Genomic DNA, 23,094 nt, shown 5'->3' with positions numbered 1-23,094 from the left:
GATCAAGCACATCAAACACACCGAACATTAGTTTGTATTGTCAGTATGGGGTTGTCGAGAATATTAAAGTTTACCGAAATCATGAATCAATCTGAGTTAGACAACCAATGAAAGCCTGAAAGCACTAAACAGTCGTTTTGCCCCATTATTGGACACTTCAGCAGTGTGTTCACGACTTCCTACTGGGACTCAAACCCAAGACCTTAGTTTATATTTAAGAAATGTACATAGACACTTTGATTTTAATGGTATCTTGATAACAAACAAGGAGTTTCATCCTGAATTTGGATACATCATCAACAAAATGCTATTTTATCAAGCACAAATGTTACTTCACTAAGTAACACCGCTTTTGATTACTTATTCACTATTTGAGTAAGACTAAACGTTGCTACAAAAAAAACTTAGCAGATTCACACTAACTATAGTCATCACTTTTCCAAGAACATATGCATTCTAGATCGATGGGATCATTATGACCATTTTAAAAACATGATCAAAATTGTGCATAAATAAGTATGGATAGGTATAGGTATATATGTGTGTCTGTATTCTTGATATTTCCCTCAACAACAAACAAAATTATCTACCATTGTCCAGTTGGACATACAATGATGAACCTATCAAATATATTTTTTGAAGGGTACACAAAAATGCAAATAACAAGCTGATTGGCTGATATTGGAATATGATGCATATGATGATGGATCACTACAGTGATTACGGAAGGAATACTATCAAACAAATTTAATATTTGATTGGGAAATTCCACTCTACAACTAGTGTCAACATTTCACAACTCATTTATAAATGAATTTTATTTCATTCATACTTCTAAAAGAACAACATGTTTCCATGATAGTAAAACATACCGATGATTCTACTTGTTCGAATGGAACTTACAAATTTTACATATTAAAATAAACATATCTATCTATATCTATATATAAATTGTTGATAATGTACACAATCATTTATCTACATAGAATGTAATAAGAGTTAGGGTTAATATCCCAAGTATTAAACTGTAAATATTGATTAACAGATAACCATACAAAACCATGGGAAATATACTACTATTATTATGATTATTGGATATGTATTGTCTAATCTATCCCTCTTCAAACCTATTTCTCTAGAGTACAGGAAATCCAACATATATATATATATATATATATATATATATATATATATATATATATATATATATATATGCAGTATTATATGTATATATCAACTATAAAGTAGAATATTCACTTCACTTGCAAAGTATTCACATTACTTATGATCCCATTACTTGTGATACTTTAATATTTTAACATAATTTATTCAATAACAAAGTTTATATTGTAATGATCATGGTGATTAATTCAATGAAAGTTAATTCGTCTTTTTTCTATATGATTATATTCCATTATTGTATTATTTCAAATTGTAATACATCATTACATCATCATCATCATCATCATCAACAACAACAACAACAACCAATTATGAACACCACTACCACCACCACATCATCAGATCTATTTAGACCACTTAATTGTACAGTGGATTATCATATTGATTTAGGTTTGAAACCAGATATTCAACATAAAGAAGATACTATATTTAAACATTCTTCTCAATCACCGATATTAAGTGTAGGTGCATATCAATGGATTGAATTAACATGTACATGTTGTTGTAAATATACTGAACAATGGAAACAGATTATTAAAACACAATTAGCTCAATCTATCAGTCAAACAGCAGGGATTAATCAATCGTCAATAGATGATAATAATAATAATAAGACAGCAACAACTTTATTGTATAAAATTACATCTTCCAATGGTTATGTGATTGCTTTATCACTTTCTAAAAGAATACATTCTAATATTCATTTATATCATTGTGAAAATACTACTGATAGTACTACTTATAATAATCATAACAATTCTCTATGTATTACTTTATATTTAGAGGTAAAATGTAATACAACTAATGGATTTTATATACATGCAGAGAATTTAGGTCATAGTCAAATTACTACTTCATTAATTTGGTTAAATAGTACATCAAGAAAACATATTGAATCATTGACAAAATTAACTGATTCATTAAATATCATTGATGAACATTATCATCCACAGAATCATTCAACAACAGCGACATCAACAACAACAACAACAGTGACAACAACAATCACTAGTCCAGAAAGTATGAGACAACATCAAATACAATTACAAGAAGAAACATTATATCAATTAAATAATAATAAAGGATATACTGTTACAATACAAGATCAAACACAAATTAAAATTACTGAAGCAAAAATTTATGTACCAAAACAACAAATGAATTATTATAACAAATTAATAGAAGAGTTGAATAGTAACAATAATAGTTTAATACAGGATGATAAAAGTCATGGTGTATGGAAAAATTATCTATGGTTAACAGTATTATTAAGACCACAGAAATTTTATATTGTATCTGATTGGAGTTCAGTAATAATTGCTTTTATGCTTGCATTATCTGTCGGTTGTTGTAATGATCCAATTATGATTAGAGAACAATTACATGAACCAAAAGCTATATTGACCGGTTTATTTTGTCAACTGATTATAATACCAATGGTAGGTGGTGCTAATCTATGTGTGTGTGTGAATGAATCATATAAGTTATATTTGATAGTAAACATTTTTAGCTAGCAAAGTAAGGATAACATACATTGAGTTACTGGCTTTTTTCCCCTACTGATGTGGTTCGGGGACCACTTCTATATACGTTTCCAAATTAAACTAGTACAATCGAGAGTAGAGAAAGTTCGCTCTTACTCTCAAAATTTTCACTAGCTGCATTCACACGTCGTGTTTTTTTTACAAAATTCAGAGCACAAAAAGTAGAATTTCGGCGACAAAATCGTGTTTATGTATACAGATGGTTCACCCAAGGGAGTTAAATAACTTTGGTTTCAAAGCGGTGGGAACGGATGACGTTACCAGGTAACATAGAACAGTATCTCTTAACAATGCTGCATTGCCTTATAGATAAGACCTCTAGGTGAATGGCTGAGGGGGTGATCCCCCAGAAAAGCCAAATGCATCAGCTGTAAGTTGGAACTCCAATTCACTTACTTCAGTCTAAGAAGCTGGATAGTATCAATAAGCCTGACAAAAAATGTATAACTCAAAGCAGAGAACATAAAATTTTATTTCGTTATTGAGTTACACTGTGTATTTTATGGATGTCCAGATATATTTAATCGTATTTCTTGATACCCTTCAAAAATAAACAAAATGTCTAATTAAACTATATTTTCAGTCACTAAGTGTAAACAAATGGTGTTCCATAGTGGCTCCTAAAATCTATCAACCGTCAACTGTAACCATCAAATTTAATTCATCATATCCTGAAGTTGCGTCCCCTTTAAGCTACAAAGCTTCCAGATCCAAATAAGTTTACTGAATAGCAGATTTTATTCTGTACTAAAATGCACTCCTTTTCACTTATTACTATTCAAAATCCCATTAGAGTTTTTCAATATATATTCAGTTAAAGCATTATTAGTAAATAGTTCGTTATTCTGGCTATTAGAATGACAGATATGACTTAAGATTTCGTAAAAAAAGGATGAGTTTACCAACATAACCGGTAGACAATTATCAGTAAACAGGGTACAACTTTTTGTCCATTAACGTTTCAACTGCTTGAAATCATAAAAAATGGGTGTAATTTTAAGTTGAAATCATGAGTCAATTGAAGCTAGACCACCATGGAAAACCTGGAAGCACTGGATGGCCGTTTCGTCTTAGTATAGGACTCCTCAACAGTGCACATCCATGATCCCGCCCCCCACGAGATTCAAACCCAGGACCTATCGGTCTCGCACCCGAGCGCTTAAACATTAGACTACTGAGCCGGCATCCAACGGTGATTTCAACTATTGAAATTACTAAAATCTCCAAAAGAACCCTTCTGATAGTAATTTTAAGTACTTATTTCGTTATAAACTACTACATTTTTACTAGAAATATAAAAGAAATACTGTAATGAAGAATTAATCCGATATGTATCTTCTATTATGAAGGATAATCGTTAAGTTAAATTTACTTAACAAATTAATCACAAAAAAAACAAATTCGAGAACATAAACTGAAGAATTATTCCGCCTCAATTCTATATCACCATTCAATCCAGTCAGTACTTATCCCAACATGAACAAAAGAAACATACAACTTCCAGTTATTAAACTTGTTAATAGATCAAGAATGAAAGAAAAAAGCTCAAAATTAACATGAAAAACATTTAAACTAACTAGAAAATAAACGTTACCGGTAATGTACTGATTTAGTATTCAGTCATGATACTTTATCTACACATTTAATGATCCAATAATGGTGAGGTGTTGATAAATACTAGAAGTATTCTTTCGTTCATTTTAACTTAACCTAATTTAATCGTCACTAATTATACAAGTAATATGCTCATCATGATGCCATGCATTTTATTATCGAAAATTAAGTAGAATTATTATTGAGTCACGTTGAACTAGAATCAATAGATTGAGGTTTTTCAGTCAGTCAGCTACATCGTAGGACCAGGCACATATATGAATCGGTCCAAGTTGCCATATCTCATTAGCACAGCAAGATGAACGCCGGATTCATAGGAGTGGTTAGATTAAAGGTGGTAATATATAGGAGGAAGATTGCATATAAGGATATAGTTCAGGAAGAAAGAATTAGTTCGTAGAAAGAAAGATATGAAGCGATTTTAATCTCTGAGTTTAAGGGAAGACAGAGAGTGTATACACCTACGGCATTGTGATCGATTCTGAGCCATGTCACCAACAGTCTCCAACCATTGGTTACGATAATCATGCGGACCCCAACCAAGTAGTCTGCATCTACCAACATGGCTCAGACTAGAAGTTAGTGACTTCAAGCACTGATGCACGTCGTGGTAATCGGTGTTCAAATTGAGGGTTAATAAAACTACAATACAATGTTTTAAAGTTGATTATATAAACTACTTATCCCCATCATTTATATAGTTCATCTGAACATGGAGTTGATTTGAAGTAAATATTCAATGTTAAAAGATAAAAAAAAAAGATACTTAAACCTACAATTTCAGAGATTGTAAATTCAAGACATTCATTCTATTCTATACATTAATCTTCATAATGAATCAATAAATTATTTTACAGGTTGAAATCATGAGTCAATTGAAGCTAGACCAATGCTGAGGATTCCCATACTAGGACGAAACGGCCGTCCAGTGCTTCCAGGTTTTCCATGGTGGTCTAGCTTCAATTGACTCATGATTTCAACCTGTGAAATATCTAGAAATCTCCACAAAACCCATTCTGATAATAAATTATTTGTTATAAAATGTAAAATAACCATATGAATAGACGATCAAAAATTATTATCATAAGCAAGCCGGACAAAGGAGGGGGGCTAGTTTTTATGAACGAAGCTGATTACATTAATAAAATGAACTTGATTTTGAATGATCCGACGAAATTTCAGAAACTCAACGACGTTAAGGACTTAAATATGAAGGCAGAAAAATTGCTGACTAACTCATTGAAGGAATTAAAAAATAAAGGTATTCTTACTCCTGATATACACACCGCGACTATATGGTTTACCTAAAGTTCACAAGACAGGTCTTCCTCATCGCCCAATTTTAGATATGTATAATTCGCCTTATATCATAAAACTGCAAAGTGGCTAGTTCGTATCCTAATTATTTGATTAGTTAAATTTTATAGGATTTTGTTGCGATAACAACAACAACAACAACAACAAAAATTTGTATCCATATTGTATATGCACAAAAACATGTATACTACACATAGATAGAAATAATTTAACTAATCAATAAGAAAGGAAGGAAAGAAATAAAAATTGAAGTCTTGACAGAAACTCGGTTGAAAAACAAACAAAAAAAGTGACAGATTTGACAGATAACACATATAAATGAACTTTTAATATTGTACTATATAGACAAAAAGGTAAGTTAACTTTCATTTATTTTCTAAATAGTACAGTAATCAAGTTAGAAATAAATGAAATTATGAATATATATGTTAGTGTGGAGGGAGGGGGTTACTTAAACAAATACAAAAGACTATTTGAATCACCTCTAAATGGTAAGGTGATGTAGCCTAATCTTCCCGATTACTGCTTATACTACTCTCACTACCTCTACCACTACGGGATTTGAATCGACCACGGCATCTCTGTGCTAATGTGGTGTGGCAACTCGAACTGATGTACGTACGTACGAAGTTCTACGTTGTTACTGACTGACTGACTGAAGGTGATGTAGACAGACTTTTTCTCTACCAAGGCTACAGTACGTCTCACTGTACTTGTTATAATTCAAAGGGCCACCGATTAGAGGGCAGTGATTTATCGATCGGATCAAGGGATTCAGAATCTCGATAGACTATTCTGGTTCGTTGTCCCCGACTCAGCTAACGCGATCAAGAAGTCTTGGTAAGGCGTAGAAAGTGTATTCTACAGGTAACCAGCAGATACCAGGTCAATCAGGCACACAAACCAAGCGTATTTATACAAATATTTATAATCGATATTGAAATGGAAATCTCTTTAAACATTAATCAATAAGTTCGTCAATTGGTGGTATTTAAACAGTTAATCGATAAGTTCATCAATTGACATATTTGCACATTTAATCGATAAGTTAACCGATAAGATGAAATTACAAAATATGAGTTTTGGGGATCTATCGTCCCCAACAGTACTATGAACTTTCCATCTAATTATGAACTTCAGAGGATAGCCATTATCCATCATTGTTTTATTTAGTAACTTAACATCATCATCAATGACGTCATTTGTACAAATACGATCAAGCCTGTTGAATAGGCACCTTATCAAACCACGCCATTGATGATGATGTTAAGTTGATAAATAAAACATTAATAGAAAATGACTATCCTCTGAAATTTATAAATAGATGGAAAGTCCATAGTACAGTGAGACCTACTGTAGTCTTGGTAGAAAAAAAGCCTGTCTACATCATCTTACCATTCAGAGGTGATTCAAATAGCCTTTTATTGAAACAAAGGCTTATGTCAGTCATCAACAGATACAAAACAGAAATGAAATGAAAATATTACGTAGAAATAAATGAGGGATGAATACTGAAATCGACAAATAAATGAATTAGAACAGTTGACAATTAGTTACTGAGTAGTGATTAATGTCATGACATATCGATTCCTTCTTAGTGCTAGTCCAGTCGCTATGTGGTCATCAGTTTAAGGGACTTGAAATCACAAACGCTCTGTTGAGATGTAAGGTGGTAATAGTTGGATGTAGTCGATTATAAAGTTGGGTACGACAGGATCGAGTCCACCAGAAACCATCAGTTTTTTTTTCAAGACAGCAGGTACACCTTGCTAACATGTGCCAAATTACACGAAACCTAAGTTAAGCAGGGTTATTTATAGACTGCCTTCAACCACCTTACATCTGAACTAGAATGGTATTTGACAAACAAATATAGTTCAGTTAAAAATGCAGTTGGATAAAGCTTCATTTGGTCAAGGCAGATAATTTTACTTTTAGGAATATATATATCACAGTGACTTTTAGTGTTTCGCAGTATTTCATCTAAACCTATCACTTGTAACTTTAAAATGATGGAGAAGATAAGGAACTAAGAAAGAAGATTTCAAATAGTGTGTAATCTAAAATAAATGGCTTTAATTGTGGGACTTTCATTAACTTTCTAAACTAAGTCAATGATCAGATCAAGGAAGAAGGCAGTCAACAAAAAATATATGGACATACTAATAGTACCAACTATAGACAACAATCAGTCAAATTACATGTCGACAGAATAAGTTCTTCATTAACTGTAGAAAAATCTTAATAGCTTACTTCTTTTTTAAAGCATGTACTGGTGATGACGATGGTGTATAGAAAGAAAACGAAAGCATCACAGCGAAACTGAGAGAAGGTAACACCGCAAAAAACCCATAACATTTAACGCTAACGATTCAAAATAACCAATATTTATGGGATAGTATTTATCAATATAAAAACTTGCAGTTAATTGTTGCTTTTTTTAAAAAAACCGAATATATTCAGCCTACTTTTGACATAGTGATCTACTGTTTCGGAAACAAATAAAATGTCATTCTCACAGATCAAACTTACTGTGGGTACTAGAAATGACTAAAGTTATTCACTAATTTATTAACGGTTTTGGTCCGATAGGTTTATCTCAATAGGAATACGAATAAACTCTGATATGCATTAAAAATAAGTTGACAAGTTTCAAAAAAGATAAAACATTCATCTTGCTTTTCATCGTAGATCGGTTACCATGAGTACTACCGCAATATAATTTGCTAGTTTTTCTAACAAACCTCAAATTGAACAATTAACACAAATCCTCCATATTGATATTATTCATGTGTTTGCTAATCAGTAGCTTTGAGGATTAAATATTTTGTGAGAAGCCATTTGATTGGTGAAATTCGACCATATCGATATTGAAGCGATTAGTCTATAGAATCATTATGCTGTATGAGAAACTGTCAAGGTCTTGGATTTCATCTTCTTAGTATGGTCTTAAACTAAGATGTAGAAAAGCAACTGTTTAATGCCCTATGGTGATTAGTGGTTGTTTAGTCAACATTAATTCATGATGGAAATCAACTTCTAACATTATTTACATATTCTCAGTCTAAATGACGAACTGATTTTAGTTAGACCATAATTAAAGATATAGCAACATTGTATGAACGTTCCTTCATAGTATAGGAGTCATCAAAGGTTTATACCCACGACCCACATCGCGAAGTCAAACCCTAGATCTTCTGTCTGTCGTGAGAACACTTAACCTCCAGATCGCTGAGCCAATTGAATGTGACCAACTTGTTCTCGTGTGCTGTTACGGGTATGAGGGCTGATATCACTTCCCGGCTGCCCACACCATGGAAGGGTATCTCTTGAGGAACCTGAAAAGGAAATTGGATTAGTGTTGGTCTTAACGACCTGGGAACGTGACCGAAGTGCCCAAGGGACAACTGCTTGAGGCCGGTCGCGCACGGCCTTTTCGTGGAAGGTTTTTAACGTGTTAGCTCCGTTCTTCAAAATGCCTTACTGCTGGAGACGGAAATCCGTGAGGTAAGGTGAGGTGTGACGTTTTCACGGTCGACCTTTTCTAACCCCACCCCTCCTTGTGGGAAGGCAGCATCGCTGCAGATGCTGGTTGTCCGAGGGAAACACCTTACTGCTGTCACACCCCTCTACAGTCAGCAGTACGACTTCGCCCTCAGACCTTGAGTTGCTACTTTTAGTCTTACCGTTCTCCAATCGACCTGCCTGACATGGTAGAACCTACAGGAACATATGTTCCAGCCAATATAGCTCGGTTGGGTCATCACGATAGGCAAGCCCGACCACCGCGTCAAGGTAGCAGCTTCGGTCGGGAGCTGAGCCAATACCCAACGACGACGATCTTGTGTCCGATTCCTGGATGCGAGGTTGTGAATACGCACTGTTCTGAGGTATCCCATACTAGGACGAAACGGCTTTTCAATGCTTCCAAGTTTTTAATGGTGGTCTATCTAAGATCAGTTTGTAATTAGAAAATGTGAAAATTCTACATTCATTACAAATTCCTCATATTGATTCTATATGCATGAATTGTTGAAGTCACTTAATAGTCACATGAACTTTTTTTTCTTGAGAAAGTGATAATAGCCACGACGAACTAGTAGTCTCAGCAATGACAGTTATTTTTTTAAAATAAATTTCAGTCCTGATAACTACTCTATAATATAACTGTCGTCTAATATCTACTACAACCTGTTGGGTAATCTTAATTATTTGACGAATACATTTTTTTAAAAAAAACGGAACTAAAACCATGGAAATTTGACTAAACTATGTGACTATTATGCGATTCCTTATACTAAACCATAGATAATTTACAACAGCAGCTAAGAGTGCACTGTCTACACTAATGAGATAGAAAGACATTTTTTTCAATAAAAAATGGAATGGGAGCTTAGAAAATATATCATCTAGTTTTCAATCATTAGATAATAGGTTCAAATTGCACTCCGCCTATATCGACTTGAAAAACGAGTTAACATCGTAAGACCTCCCCTGACACACATACACACACTGCGATTTAAAACCGAATATATACATCTTTCTTTGGTAAATAAGTCATATTTTTCACTTCATTTCATTGAGAAAAACATTAAGCTTCTTCATAAAATATGACGCTAATGTTCAATATGTCAACCGAAGTCAGTCAATCTTAATCAACGTAGAACCTGGTATAAGTATGAATCAGTATACGATTCCACACTGTATCACCACGCCAAGATAAACCTAACACGATGAACAGCAATGGTGCAGAAATAGTAGTAGTATGAATGGTAAAAAGAATGAATAAACATAGGAGAACATGAAAGGATGAGTGCGAGGAAAAAACTATGAACATTAAGAATTTAAAGAAGGAATACATCAGCGCTACTGTGACCGATTTTGAGCCATTTCACAACCAGATTTTGATTATTCTTAGCACCCCAACTAAGTATACTTCATTAACAATCAAGGCTTAGGCCAACAGTTAATGACATTATAAACTAATACTACATTTTCATTTGACGGCTCCCAGCCTTCTTCAGAATTACTTCTACATTAACAAAGACTTGATATAAAGTTAAGTGGCAGTTAGCCAAACATAGTACGTGTCCTAACCATGTTAGTTGATGAAGATTCACTATCTCATCAACCCTTTTATCATATTTGCCCTAATATCCAACACCTAACCTCAGCATTGCTTTCTATGAACCAAAGTGTTACCTTAGTAATTCAACATTTAAATGAGAGAAAAAAAGCCAGCTTATTCACTCTTTGTATGAAAAATACAAGAGGTACTCAAAACAGGTAATATTCATTTTTTAAACAAAAGAGGAAGAAAAAAAAAATCAAAAACACACAAGGTAGCAACAACATATGAATAGTTGGTTTAAAGAAATTCACTTATTACTTGTATGTGTGTTTATTTATTAATTAGAGAGTGAAAACTTAGTTAGATTTATGTATCTTAAAATGTCTTAGAGAAGAGTGAATAATAAAAAAAGTTAACAATTTCCGTTAGTTACCTTACAGTTTAATTTGATCGCTTTCATTCTACTTTACATAGATCATCTTTCACTCATATTCATTTTAGCCTTTTTTTTCTATTAAACCCTGTATATGATGATCAGTATACAATTGGTTTAGAAAGATAAAGAAATAAAAATTGAAGTATGCAATAATATAGGAAAGACGAAAAGCTTAGATCGATCGATACGCCGTTACTGGTACACATTTGTACTAAGTCATATGTTATGGCTATATATATACATTATATACACTTAAGACCCTGAGTTGTAGCTTGACTTCATAGTGAGCACAAGAAACTCTCACCAGCAAGAATTTATCAATCTCAAAAACCTATTGATAGAAGAGAATTGATTTTTTTCAATCTTTCATGAAGATAATTTTATCTTAAATAATAATTTTTTTATTATCAGAAGGGGTTTTATGGAGATTGTAGTAATTTCAATAGTTGAGATCATGAGTCAATTGAAGCTAGACCATCATGGAAAACCTGGAAGCACTGGATCTAGTGGTCTAGTGGTGAAGCGCTCGCGCGCGAGGCTGATAGGTCCTGGGTTCGAGTCCCGCGAGGCGGGGCCGTGGATACGCACTGCTGAGCAGTCCAATACTAGGACGAGACGACTATCCAGTGCTTCCATTTATTTTATTTTATTTTATTTCAACACATAAATACTGGTACAAGGGGGCACCAAATATATATGCGCCACACCATATTTGCGTGTGTGGGCTGTGATACTGCCCAGGTGGCCAAAACGAAGCAGGTGGTTTTCTTAGGGAGCCACACCCCGGGCCTTCGACCTTAAGGTCTGACCTACAAGGCAGTGGAGCATCGTGAGGAGGTGCAGTCCCATAGTAGCCGGTAACCAACGATTGGTTCATACGCCATTTTTTCCCGCAGGATACTGGAGCCCATGTGCACCATTGGTTTGGGATCCGGTTAAAGTGCCAGACATTCGCTTTTCGTACTCTCATTTTTGTAAACAACACCCCCGCCACGAGGAGGCAGTGAGTAGGACTTCCCTGGCAGAGACTGTATACACGTGGCCGTGTAAGAGCATTTCGAGAGGGAGGGCGGGCCCACCTCACTCTCGGCCATACCAGGGCATTCGGGGGCCCAGTGCTTCCAAGTTTTTAATGATGGTCTAACATTGATTGGTTCATAATATCAATAATAAAATAAATTGACTAAAAGTTTGATTTAACTTAATTTATTACTTTTATTAAAAACTTACTTTATTTGAACATATTTTAGAGAGAGAGAAAAGTTAAAATAACTAGCTAACAGATTGAATATTATCAGGCATTCTATTTATAAATAGATGATCAGCCGGAAATTTTTTAAAAAAAAAAACAGCAGGCAACATAATAACTAAATTAATTACAGGTACACCTTGCTGACGAGTACCAAATAGCATGAAACCCGGGTCCAGGGTTTCCTGTTGACTACCTCCAACCACCATCTAATCTCAACATAGTGCACACAATGTCGAGTCACTTAGACTAGTGGCCACATTGCAAATTAGTCGATAGCATTTGATCTGCACTAAGAAGGAATTGACATACATGACATTGATCACCACCTAGTGATCAATCAATTGTGAAAAGGTTTGATGTATTTGATAAAGTGAACAGCAAATAATTTAAAATCATGGTAGTATCATTGATAGTAAACAACTGACGGTAAAGAACTTTTTTAACAGAAGCAATTATTATGCATTGAGCAGGTTAATTGATATCACGTATTGAATTCACTAGTCAGATTTCCGACTATAATTTTCTCTATTCGGTTTATAGTCTAGCATCCTAGACTTGACCGATTACACTTCTGACCCACACATTTAACTTTGAACAGACGCAAACTGAACTCGTAATGACTCACTATCTATAAACCTTTCTCTGTCTTCTGACTTGGATCTAACAGAGAAGTCATAACTCAGCTTCTATCATCATTGTATTCCAAACATACGTGGGTTTATGTACAAACATGCTGGGTCGCATTGCCTCATAAAATGAGAAATCACAATTATATATCAACAATCTGAAAGTGTCTGTGAATGAGATAAGTTGTCGATAATCGAATAGTAATCAAATAGGAATGATAGACAGAAAATAAAAGTTAGTGGGTTAAATGAAAAATATGGACATAGTTATTCAATTACTCAGTAGTTATACAATAAGAATATAAATTATAAAAAGTTCAAAACTATTTTTTCCGTTATAACAGGAATGAATTAGCGACATAAAAGATATGGAACAGTGAAGTTTAATAACGAGAATAAGGATAAAGAATAAATGTACCTATTCCATTGTGACACATTTTGAGTTATATTATTCATCGTCTCTGACCACTGGTCGTGATTATCGAGAGAACACAGACCAATTTGGCACCATTCATTAACAATGCTCAGGCCAACAGTCGATGAATTCATAAACTTATGCCATAACTTGCGAAAACTGGATTGACGACTTGAAGCTCGTTTCATTCATTTTAGTGTAAACAGTTAGTATCACTATGTCCCGTAGGAAAAGCGTGGCTTAAAACTGAGTACACAAGGCTGTGCTTAACGAGTGAAATTTATTTTTATTGATTAGTTGAGATAAACATTAGTTGGACTGTATTTAATGAAATAGTTTGGGTACGAAGTCTTTCGTGCAGCTGCATAAATATACAAAGTAATTAATAATAAAGTCTCGTTTCTCTTTGTTTCTTTCATATTTCAGATGGCTCTAGGTCTTGGATTGGTTTTCGTTCTAGACATCGATCAAGCATTTGGTTTATTTATTTGTTCAACAGTACCTGCTGGTGGATTGGCTTATTTGATGACTTATTTAAGTCATGGGGATAGACAACTGTCAGCTGCATTATCTCTAATTGCAAGTATCACTGATTTAGGTAAGTGTATATAGTTGTTCGATCTCTTCAAATAAGTAATTCTATTTTGAATAAATGGATTGTGAATGCCAGTAGAATCATTATTAATATTGACAGAAACATCATACCCGTCGATCAGGTTACTTTCTATCTATATTCAGAAAATCACTTGACAACACATTGGCGTTTAAATCATGAGGTACTAGGTTCGAATTCCAATGTGAATATCAACACTAGAATGTAGGTACATCCATCTGACTAGTCCCAATTCAGAATAAACACAGATCCTACATTCCATTCATTTTAAATAACCTGTAATAAAATGACTATTTCCAGGCAACACGCACAAGATCTATAAATAACAACAAAAACTGATCATAATTCAATCCTGTATATTGACAGGATAATCCAAACCCTTAGTAATAAATATATAAATCAATCAATATTATTGACATCGACGCCAGTTTAGGGATGAACTAAAATTTCACATTTTACAATCTTTTCTCAAATCAAACATTTTCGAAATGTGAAATAAATGTTTTAAAGAGATATTAGTAAACACCAAGTCATGAATACACTACCATGATTATTATAAAAGTTAATTTAACATCAACCAAAGCTAATTAATTAAACTTGAGTGCTGTTAGAGGTGTTACGCATGCCTGAACACTGATTACCACGACGTGCAATGCTAACCGGTGTTGGAGATGGTTGGAAGAAAGTTAGGGGCGGCCAAACCGAAACGTGGCGTCAGTGCTTGAAGTCACTAACTTATAGTCTGAGCCATGTTAGTAGATGTAGACTAGTTGGTTGGGGTCCGCGCGACTATCGTAACCAATGGTTGGAGACTGTTGGTGACATGGCTCAGAATCGATCACAATGGCGTAGGTGTATACACTCTCTGTCTTCTTTTAAACTATGAGATTAAAATCGCTTCATATCTTTCTTTCTAGAAACTAATTCTTTCTTCCTGAACTATATCCTTATATGCAATCTTCATTTTATATATTACCACCACTGAATTAACTACTTCTATGAATCCAGTGTTCATTTTGTTGTGTTAATGAGGTGTGGCAACTTGGACCGATTCATATATTTGCCTGGTCCTGCGTTGTAGCTGACTGACTGACTGAATTGATTAAACTATACACAGTGATTTGTCAATCCTTATTAGATAAAATAAATATAAATACGTAAGTTATTTCATTTTCCTACAGAACGAATATAATTCGGATAAATAATGAACGGCAATTTCAGACAATACATATAGATATTATACAACAGAGATTAATAGTGAGTGTCCTAAATGTATAATCTATAGAATTAACCATAACAGAAGTTTTAGCTTAATGGTTAAATCACTAGATGTCAATAGATCTTGTCAATGGAAATTATGTTTGACCAAATTCATATTGAGCAGACAGATAGTAACACTATCCCTCATCACAAGGGCGTGAATTCAAATCAAATACGCAAACATTTACTTAGTAAAAGTTAAATTATTATTAATACAACTATTATTATTATTGAAAAACATTATAATATTAAGATATATGAGTATAACCCTTGTAGTAGTCTCACAACTGAAGTTATTTCATACCGATGAACACTTATTCGATGTGCCGAACATCAAGTTGTAAAAGTACCTCCTGTAAACAATAATGAACACAAGACAGTATGGATTATTTTTTGAGATATCAGAAAAAGAATAACGGACAAAGTGGAATCATTGTAACTGATGTTATTCTACATTGCGAAACGTTATTTTGGTAGGTGGTAAACTTATTTCAGCTTATGACTTTTTTTGAAAGAGGATACGTTCCACAATCTGAAAAATTGTGAGAACAAAAAGTTTATTTTCTAGGGTCAACTTTGTGGACCAGAGTTTTCACATCAGTCAGTGTCCTAGTACCATCTAACAAACGGGAATCTAGAGTGCAAACTACAGATTGACGCAATTCAAGCGATATTCGATTATAATTCCCTAGTGGAGAACCGTGTGTACTTTATTTATCCCATTAATAAAGTGACTTAGTTAACGTACAATAAACTGTTCGTTACATTAGGAAGTGACCCATCCCGATATATTAATAAGGAATATTTTGGAATCTTTAGTGTGACCCATATGACATACTATCGCCGTCTATGCAGATAATTGATAAAAAAAGGTTTGTGTCACCTCTGGTTCATGATGCAATTTTCAATAATAATAACTTGAGCAACTTACAAATTTTATTCTATTACACTTTATACTACTTAAAAGTAGACAAAGTATGCAGAAGTACGTTTTCAAAAAAATTAAATCCAACCTTTAGAGTACAAGGTTAGTGAATATAAAGGTATCTGTAGGTATTTCATCAACCTAAAAAAACATTATATTTTATATAACAATACGAACATGATAGGAAAGACATAAGGAAGTGATTTATACCAAATAATCGACATTGGATACTGGATAAACTCATTGAAACTCTATAAAACGTACAATAAGCAAAACGAACTCAAATATATACATCCTAAATAATAGAAAACAGAGTTTCAAGAAGAAATGGTCCTTAATATTCTTTAGTCCTGATTATCTAACTTTTAACTCCTTTTCTTTCCTAATGAAAAACTTTTCTGGAAGCAACTTTACTAAGTCTTCAATTTCAACTTTTTCTTAACAAATCAAGTTTTGTACATATGTAGTCAATAAATCTATATTTCTTATTTCATGATTATTCAATGAATAATATTCTCTTTCTTTTACATTTTCTCTTTTAGTGGTTATGCCACTTTGGGCTATAACAGTTGGTTGGTATTGGTTTAATCGTCCAATTAATATTGGGAAAACATTTGGTTGGTTAATGTTTATAGCTTCAGCACAAATTCTAGGAACTTTAATGAGAGGATGTCAACCAAGTTTAGCACGTGCAATTCTAACATGGATAACCAGACCACTACTTTTATTATCTGGAATACTGCTTGTGACTTTAGGTGTATATATTAATCATTATGCTTTTAATGAAGTTACTCAAAATTTAATTTTTGCCTTATTATCGCTTAATATATGCGGATTTGCAATTGGTTGGCTTATAGGATTAATAACTAATCAAGGTTGTGCAAGATCTCGAACATTATCTACGGCAGCTTCGGTGTTTAATGGTCTTTTGTGTATACCTTTGCTAAGAACATGTGTACATGCACCAGAAGGTGATTTAGCAGCTGTAGCAGCTTTGTGGACAGTTTTATTTACACCTATTCCATTAGCTTATCATGCAGTAGTTACAATAGTAGAAGTAAGTTTTATTTAGAGTTTTATCATTAGATGAATTAGAGTGGTTATTATGGTTATTTTACTAGAGGGGAGGTAGTTGTAAAGGTTGTTTATTTTGAAGCTAGTTTTATCATAGATCGACACCATTGGAGCAACTATGGAAACTGAATGGGGGTACTTAACATCAGCTTCGTTTTGTTGTGAAAAAAGTCGTGATAGTTTAATCACTAACGACTAACCCTGATATGGGTTACCAAAACTCCAATGATAAATTACGATTAGAGGATTTTGTCCATATCAAGAGTGATACAGTTATCAGATAAGGCATTAAATTGCGAGCTGAATGTTTTGAGTTAGACCTGGACACAGATTTTCGAAAGTTGAATGTCCAATGAGATTATTTTATCTCACCGTTGATAATCTGCTTATTTATTCAGACTGTTTAAAACCAAAACCTGGTGTACTCAATGTATATTAATAAATGTGGCGTATATGATAGCAATGTGAAGTTATGCAGGAATAAAGGTGAAAAACATGGCAGAGTTAATGATTATCAGACATATGATGCGTTTGTCGCTTTTATTTTAGGTAGGAAATAGAGTTACAAAACACCTGCCATTGAACCAGATTTCAAATTATACATGATTCTGAGTCAACCAGAAAAGCGTCTATGATATATTATGCAAACTATTCATTGTTACAGTTTTATATGACACTTCCCATAAACTTTCATACAGTTAGAGATACTGGACTGAAAAACTCTAAAGAATAAAATGCTACTATTCTAGAATTTCAAAGGGGATAAAGGCATCCACATTATTTGAGATAACATGTATCATTAAGACTTATTTTTTGAACCCAAGATTCTCAACAAACTATTTGCTTTTTCTCTTATCCTATTTTTTAAACGTAGAAATGGTTAAAAAGTTACGTACAAAATCGAAGAAAGCAACGTGAAGAAGAGAGAAACTGTATGGCTACTCTGATAGGCGGAAAACAACATGAATTCGGTGCTGCATCTGTTGCTGCTGTAGCTGCAGCAGCGATTGCAGTGACACCAGCTATTGCAACTAGAAATTTATCTAAAAACGACGGAAATTCAATTATCCAGTCAGAAAAGACAATTAGTAATGATAATTCTTGTGTGGAACAGTCACCAGTACCAAAAGCAATGGTAACCAATGAAACTATGGTGAAAACGCATCCAAGTACTGTTACAACATTAGCTAATTCAAAGAATCATCATTTCAACATCCTTACATTGAATACAATTGAATTAGATTGTGAAAATGATGAAGAGAATGCAAGACAGCACAAATTTAAGCATTTGTACAGTGGACAACTTAAATCAGAAGACGGTGAATTAAATTTAGATTCATTTGCTAACAACAATAGTAACTCACTGCTGGATGATAACAAAAAGAGATCATCGGAATTCATAGCACAACAGCTACGTGATAAAAGAATCAATCGGCTTACAGATTCTACAGGTTTCAGAAAACAACAACAGGAGGAAAGGAGTCATTCTACAGAACACTAACAGACTCTAATATAAATAACCAAAAAGGGTACTAATAATTCTCGAATGCTCGTCCATCATAGTAGTAATATAAGTTCAACAGAAAAACCATCATCTAGTGACAAGTATCTACCACCAATTGACATTGAAAAGGAGTCGAAACATGTTAGTATACAGTCAACTAAAAATCTTCCAAGACATTATCATCATCCTGCTGATACCAGTGTATCATCACTGTATACAAACCTGCAGCGCATATCATAAATTACAATTAGTTGAAGCAAACAGAAAGACAACAATGGGAACAACAACAACAATGAACATAGCACTATTACTTAGTTAATGAAACAAAAAAGTAGAATGATTATGATGTAGTTTCTCATGTATTTTCTTTTTGATGAAACATTTTTTAGTCAAAAAATATATATATATATATATATATATATATATATATATATAAAAACACTTATTCTGTTTTAAGTTTATCTGACTATTACATATTACAAGATATTTTTGCTGTTTAATAAGTGATTTAGATAACCTAAATTAGCAAGACATTGATATTTCTTAGGTTGGGTGTGCGTGAGCACGAATTTAACACTGACGAGATTCAGAATTTCCAGTATATGATAGTAATTTGAAACGCATATTCGTTTATTTGAATCTGATAATTTTTATACGGTACTCTAGAAATGTATAAGAGACTATGATAATGAACAGATAGGAGGATAATCAGCCCATTTCTATGAAGCGCATTAACCGAAGTCTAACCAGACTCACGATGCAGCATTGCATACTGGCGTAGTGAACATTTAAAACGTGAAAATCCATCATATCAAGACCGAAAATAATATACGTGAATTGAAAATGAGTGCTGATGACATATTCACTGACGTTAGTGCCACCAGTGAGAATCCTTATAATGGGATTTTTATCAACAAAGATTAAATTTTCCTTTACTTCACATACATTCAAACTAGACATTCCCGACAACCACTTATCTTAAAAGTTTTAGCAACTATGAAAGGTTAACAAACGACAAAAATCAACGCATATACTAAAATACAGCTTGCTTTCTGAGGAAATATGTTAATCGAGAAGCACGCAAGGTGCCTAAAAACAACTAAATTAGGGTCCACTAGCATCACAGTGTTTAGTTGTACAACTACGAATTACAATCACGAAAGATGTAAGCCACATGAGGACTACATGCACTTAATTACCAATGTCTCTCAGTGGTGAAACTAGTGAGTAAGCACCGTTATGAATTTGAACTCGACATTGGATTGCGCGATCTAACACAAACGCATACTAAACGAAAATACAAACGTTTTCACGACAAAAATTAGTGAGTTGTAAATGCTATCCGGGTACGAGATGTCACAGGTGTAGGCAGAAATTATGGACACACAATCGTTTATAACCCTACTCTTCCAAGTTCTTAAAGTTCCATTTAGTCGACTATCTTTAAACTTTATTCTATATTTACATATAAAAGATCACGATGAGTAGCTACTGAGTAGCCAGAAAATCAAACGTGAACCAGGATTGTTTACCTTAACGCTTAGGTGAAAACAAGTAAGGAAGGATGAACTATTTATTCAGGCTTTTCGAGATGGAAAGAGATTTTAGTTGCATGTAGGAAACACTTGAATGCCACCGCAATCTGGCATTTGGCAGTACAACTCCACTCTCTGGCCTTAAACTTAATGCTTTTGGTTTAGAAGATTTCCAACCAATCTGTATGGCATGGAAAATCACAAAAAGGGTGTTTCACTCAATCTAGCTGAATCAAAATGCAAAACGAGCAATTGCAACTACTGTAAACGTAATAGCTATGGTCACATTTTTAAAACAGTACAAAAGCTGAATTTATCCACCACTTCAACTAACTCAGAAGTCTTATCAGAACTGGCGAGCAGGTGGCTTACGAAATTTCAGTACGGATACAAAAACCCTCTTTTGATTTCGCGAACCCAAGCCACCTATGAGCCAAGACGTCCATCTGTCTTTCAAATAAAATGTAGCATTGAACTGATGGTTAAAGCTCTTATATTCTAACAGTCGAGCCTCAGGATAGGACTTCATTCCAAATATTATGGTTTAGGCAGTCGGATAGTATCACAAAAGAAAATAAAGCTGAAAACTACGTATTTAGTTATCCAATTAGTAAATGACCTATTTATGCTTTAATCAGAGTATGGACATGTTATATACACTCCTGCTACGTTGGTTTGTCGTAATAGCCAACAAAGCAAACCAAAGATATAGCATCAATTGAAAAAGACAGTACACTCAATTGAAAACATGGAACTAGTCTATAAGATCGTTAACTTGAGTTGAGTTGGTAGTTACAGACTAGATGGTTAAAATCCGTAAGATAACCGCGTTCAATGGACGGTAGCACTGACTACTAAGACCCAGAACTAGCCATGGTGGAAATGTATTTATTCCTTCTTTTAACTCATTTCTTCTTTTTGAATCGTGTTCTTCAATATGTAAACTTTCTCACTCATTGTTACTGCTCAAAGTTTTGCTACTCACGTTATTGATTCAATTTTACTATTCTGATGTGGCATGGCATCTCTGAGAAATACACTTCATGTCAGATCCTATATTATAAATGATTGGCAGTGATCGGGAAACTGACTTCTTGATGACACCTATATAATCCTTAACTTATTGGTTGCCTAAACAGATCCTTAAGAAGCATACTGTACATATTTATCAACATATTGTCATGCAGTATTGGAAGAGTTTATGACTATAATTCATGGATGACCTTTGAGCAACGGTAAAATGGTATTGAAATTCTCTCTTACCTACTACGGTTATATGAGGGTTATATATTCGTGTAAGGAATAAGGATAAGGACTAAATTTAATGTTTTCATCACGAACCGACATGTTAGAAAACGGTATTTAATCAAATGAGTGAATGAACTGTGCGCCGACATCCAAGATCTGCTATCTTAAATCTCATTGCTTCGTCAGTAAATCATATTCTCCGAAAAAAACTTCAGAAGATGAAAATTTCACTACTCAAAATATCCCATTGTATTTGGAGTTTGGTGTGAAAAACAAATTCTTATTAGTGAAAAGTGGATTTCATACCGACAGACAGTCTTAAGGTCAAAACAAATTATAACTGAACTGAAACGTCACTTTTAAATAAGAGACATAGCATCAAGCAATAAGCAAATGTCTCAACAGTACAACATCAAAATATAACTTGAAATACCAACTGTCTTCATCTGATTGTTAATGGCAGGTAGAATAACCTCTAGAACTTACCTCTAACAGATAGTACATCCCTCACATTTTCTGCTGGTACCGTCATCTTCGTATATAGCCCCTTACCACAAGGTTGGGTGGTCCAATAGTTTCAAGTGTTCATAGAAGTTTCAGTTTTAGTTTAAAAGGATATGAGGTTTGATGGCCTATGTTAGTCCTGGCAATTACGGTCTCTCAGTTGATCTAGATTAGTTGCTGTTCGCTTAACATTTTCCGAAAGCTCAATGTCTTTTTTTAAACAGGGGCAAACCGCTTGTATGCGGAACTAAAGTTTAGGATTCACGAATACTGTATCCAAAGTCAAAAAAGTTTTAGTGTCGACATGACTAAAGGCTCTACGTATTGACCATAGAATTCTAAAACCTTTGGCGGCTGTTGCACAGTAGTGTGTAATAATTTTTAGTCTTGACTAACGATGACTCATAAGTTCTTGTCTATCTAAACAACAGGTAGCTCAGTGTTATTCATGATGTATGTATCTTTGCCTTAATGACCAATGTGCATCACAATGCACTTAGAAGTATTTATCGGCACTTGCCAGGTTTGTGACCATTCAGATAGTTTCTCCTGGTCATTTTGAATTTCGAAGCTTTACATCTCGTCGCTCTCTATATCTTGGCATTGTCAGCATATGGCAAGACCGATGATGATGGGAGACGAGAAATGTCCTTTGCATGCCAGACGAATAACATGGACCCCAAAACTGTATCATGAAGCCCTCCGCTAGGCACAGTTTTCCATATAAACAACTCGGTGTTCACCCGTACTCTTCGTTGGCGCCCAACCTCGACATTTCTTAACCTATATAACAGCCGGTTGTGAGGAACTTTGTCTGAAGCTTTGCCAAACTCAATGTGGGCTACGTCTATAGGTAGCTTTTGGTCTTTAAGAGCGCACCAGCTTTCACGAACCACTAATAATTTAGTGAGACGGGAATAACCTATTCTAAAGCTATGCTGCATTTTCGAAAGAATCTGGTTGTCGTCGAGATA

General features: G+C 34.0%; 2 protein-coding genes across 2 annotated transcripts in view; one reads left to right on the top strand and one right to left on the bottom strand.

The window, feature by feature from the left end:
* Window positions 1–22,148, bottom strand: part of MS3_00008339 (uncharacterized protein) — a gene marked incomplete at its 5' end in the record, with an annotated part of 58,081 nt that extends 35,933 nt beyond the window's left edge. The window contains one exon of the mRNA XM_035732361.2: window positions 22,103–22,148. Coding sequence (XP_035587569.1) covers window positions 22,103–22,148 — 46 coding nt within the window. The remainder of the gene's footprint in view (window positions 1–22,102) is intronic.
* Window positions 798–18,830, top strand: MS3_00008340 (uncharacterized protein; the record flags this gene model as incomplete). The annotated part of the gene is made up of 4 exons (XM_012944698.2): window positions 798–2,621; window positions 13,884–14,055; window positions 16,798–17,312; window positions 18,204–18,830. The coding sequence occupies exons 1-4, from the start codon at window positions 1,353–1,355 to the stop codon at window positions 18,828–18,830; spliced, it is 2,583 nt and encodes an 860-aa protein (XP_012800152.2). The 5' UTR covers window positions 798–1,352.
* Window positions 22,149–23,094: the final 946 nt, after the last annotated feature.

This window comes from Schistosoma haematobium, chromosome 6, assembly GCF_000699445.3.
Source record: "Schistosoma haematobium chromosome 6, whole genome shotgun sequence".
In the NCBI taxonomy this organism is placed as follows: Eukaryota; Metazoa; Platyhelminthes; class Trematoda; order Strigeidida; family Schistosomatidae; genus Schistosoma; species Schistosoma haematobium.
Note: the sequence above shows the minus strand (reverse complement) of the source record. Positions and strands in the feature narration are given on the sequence as shown.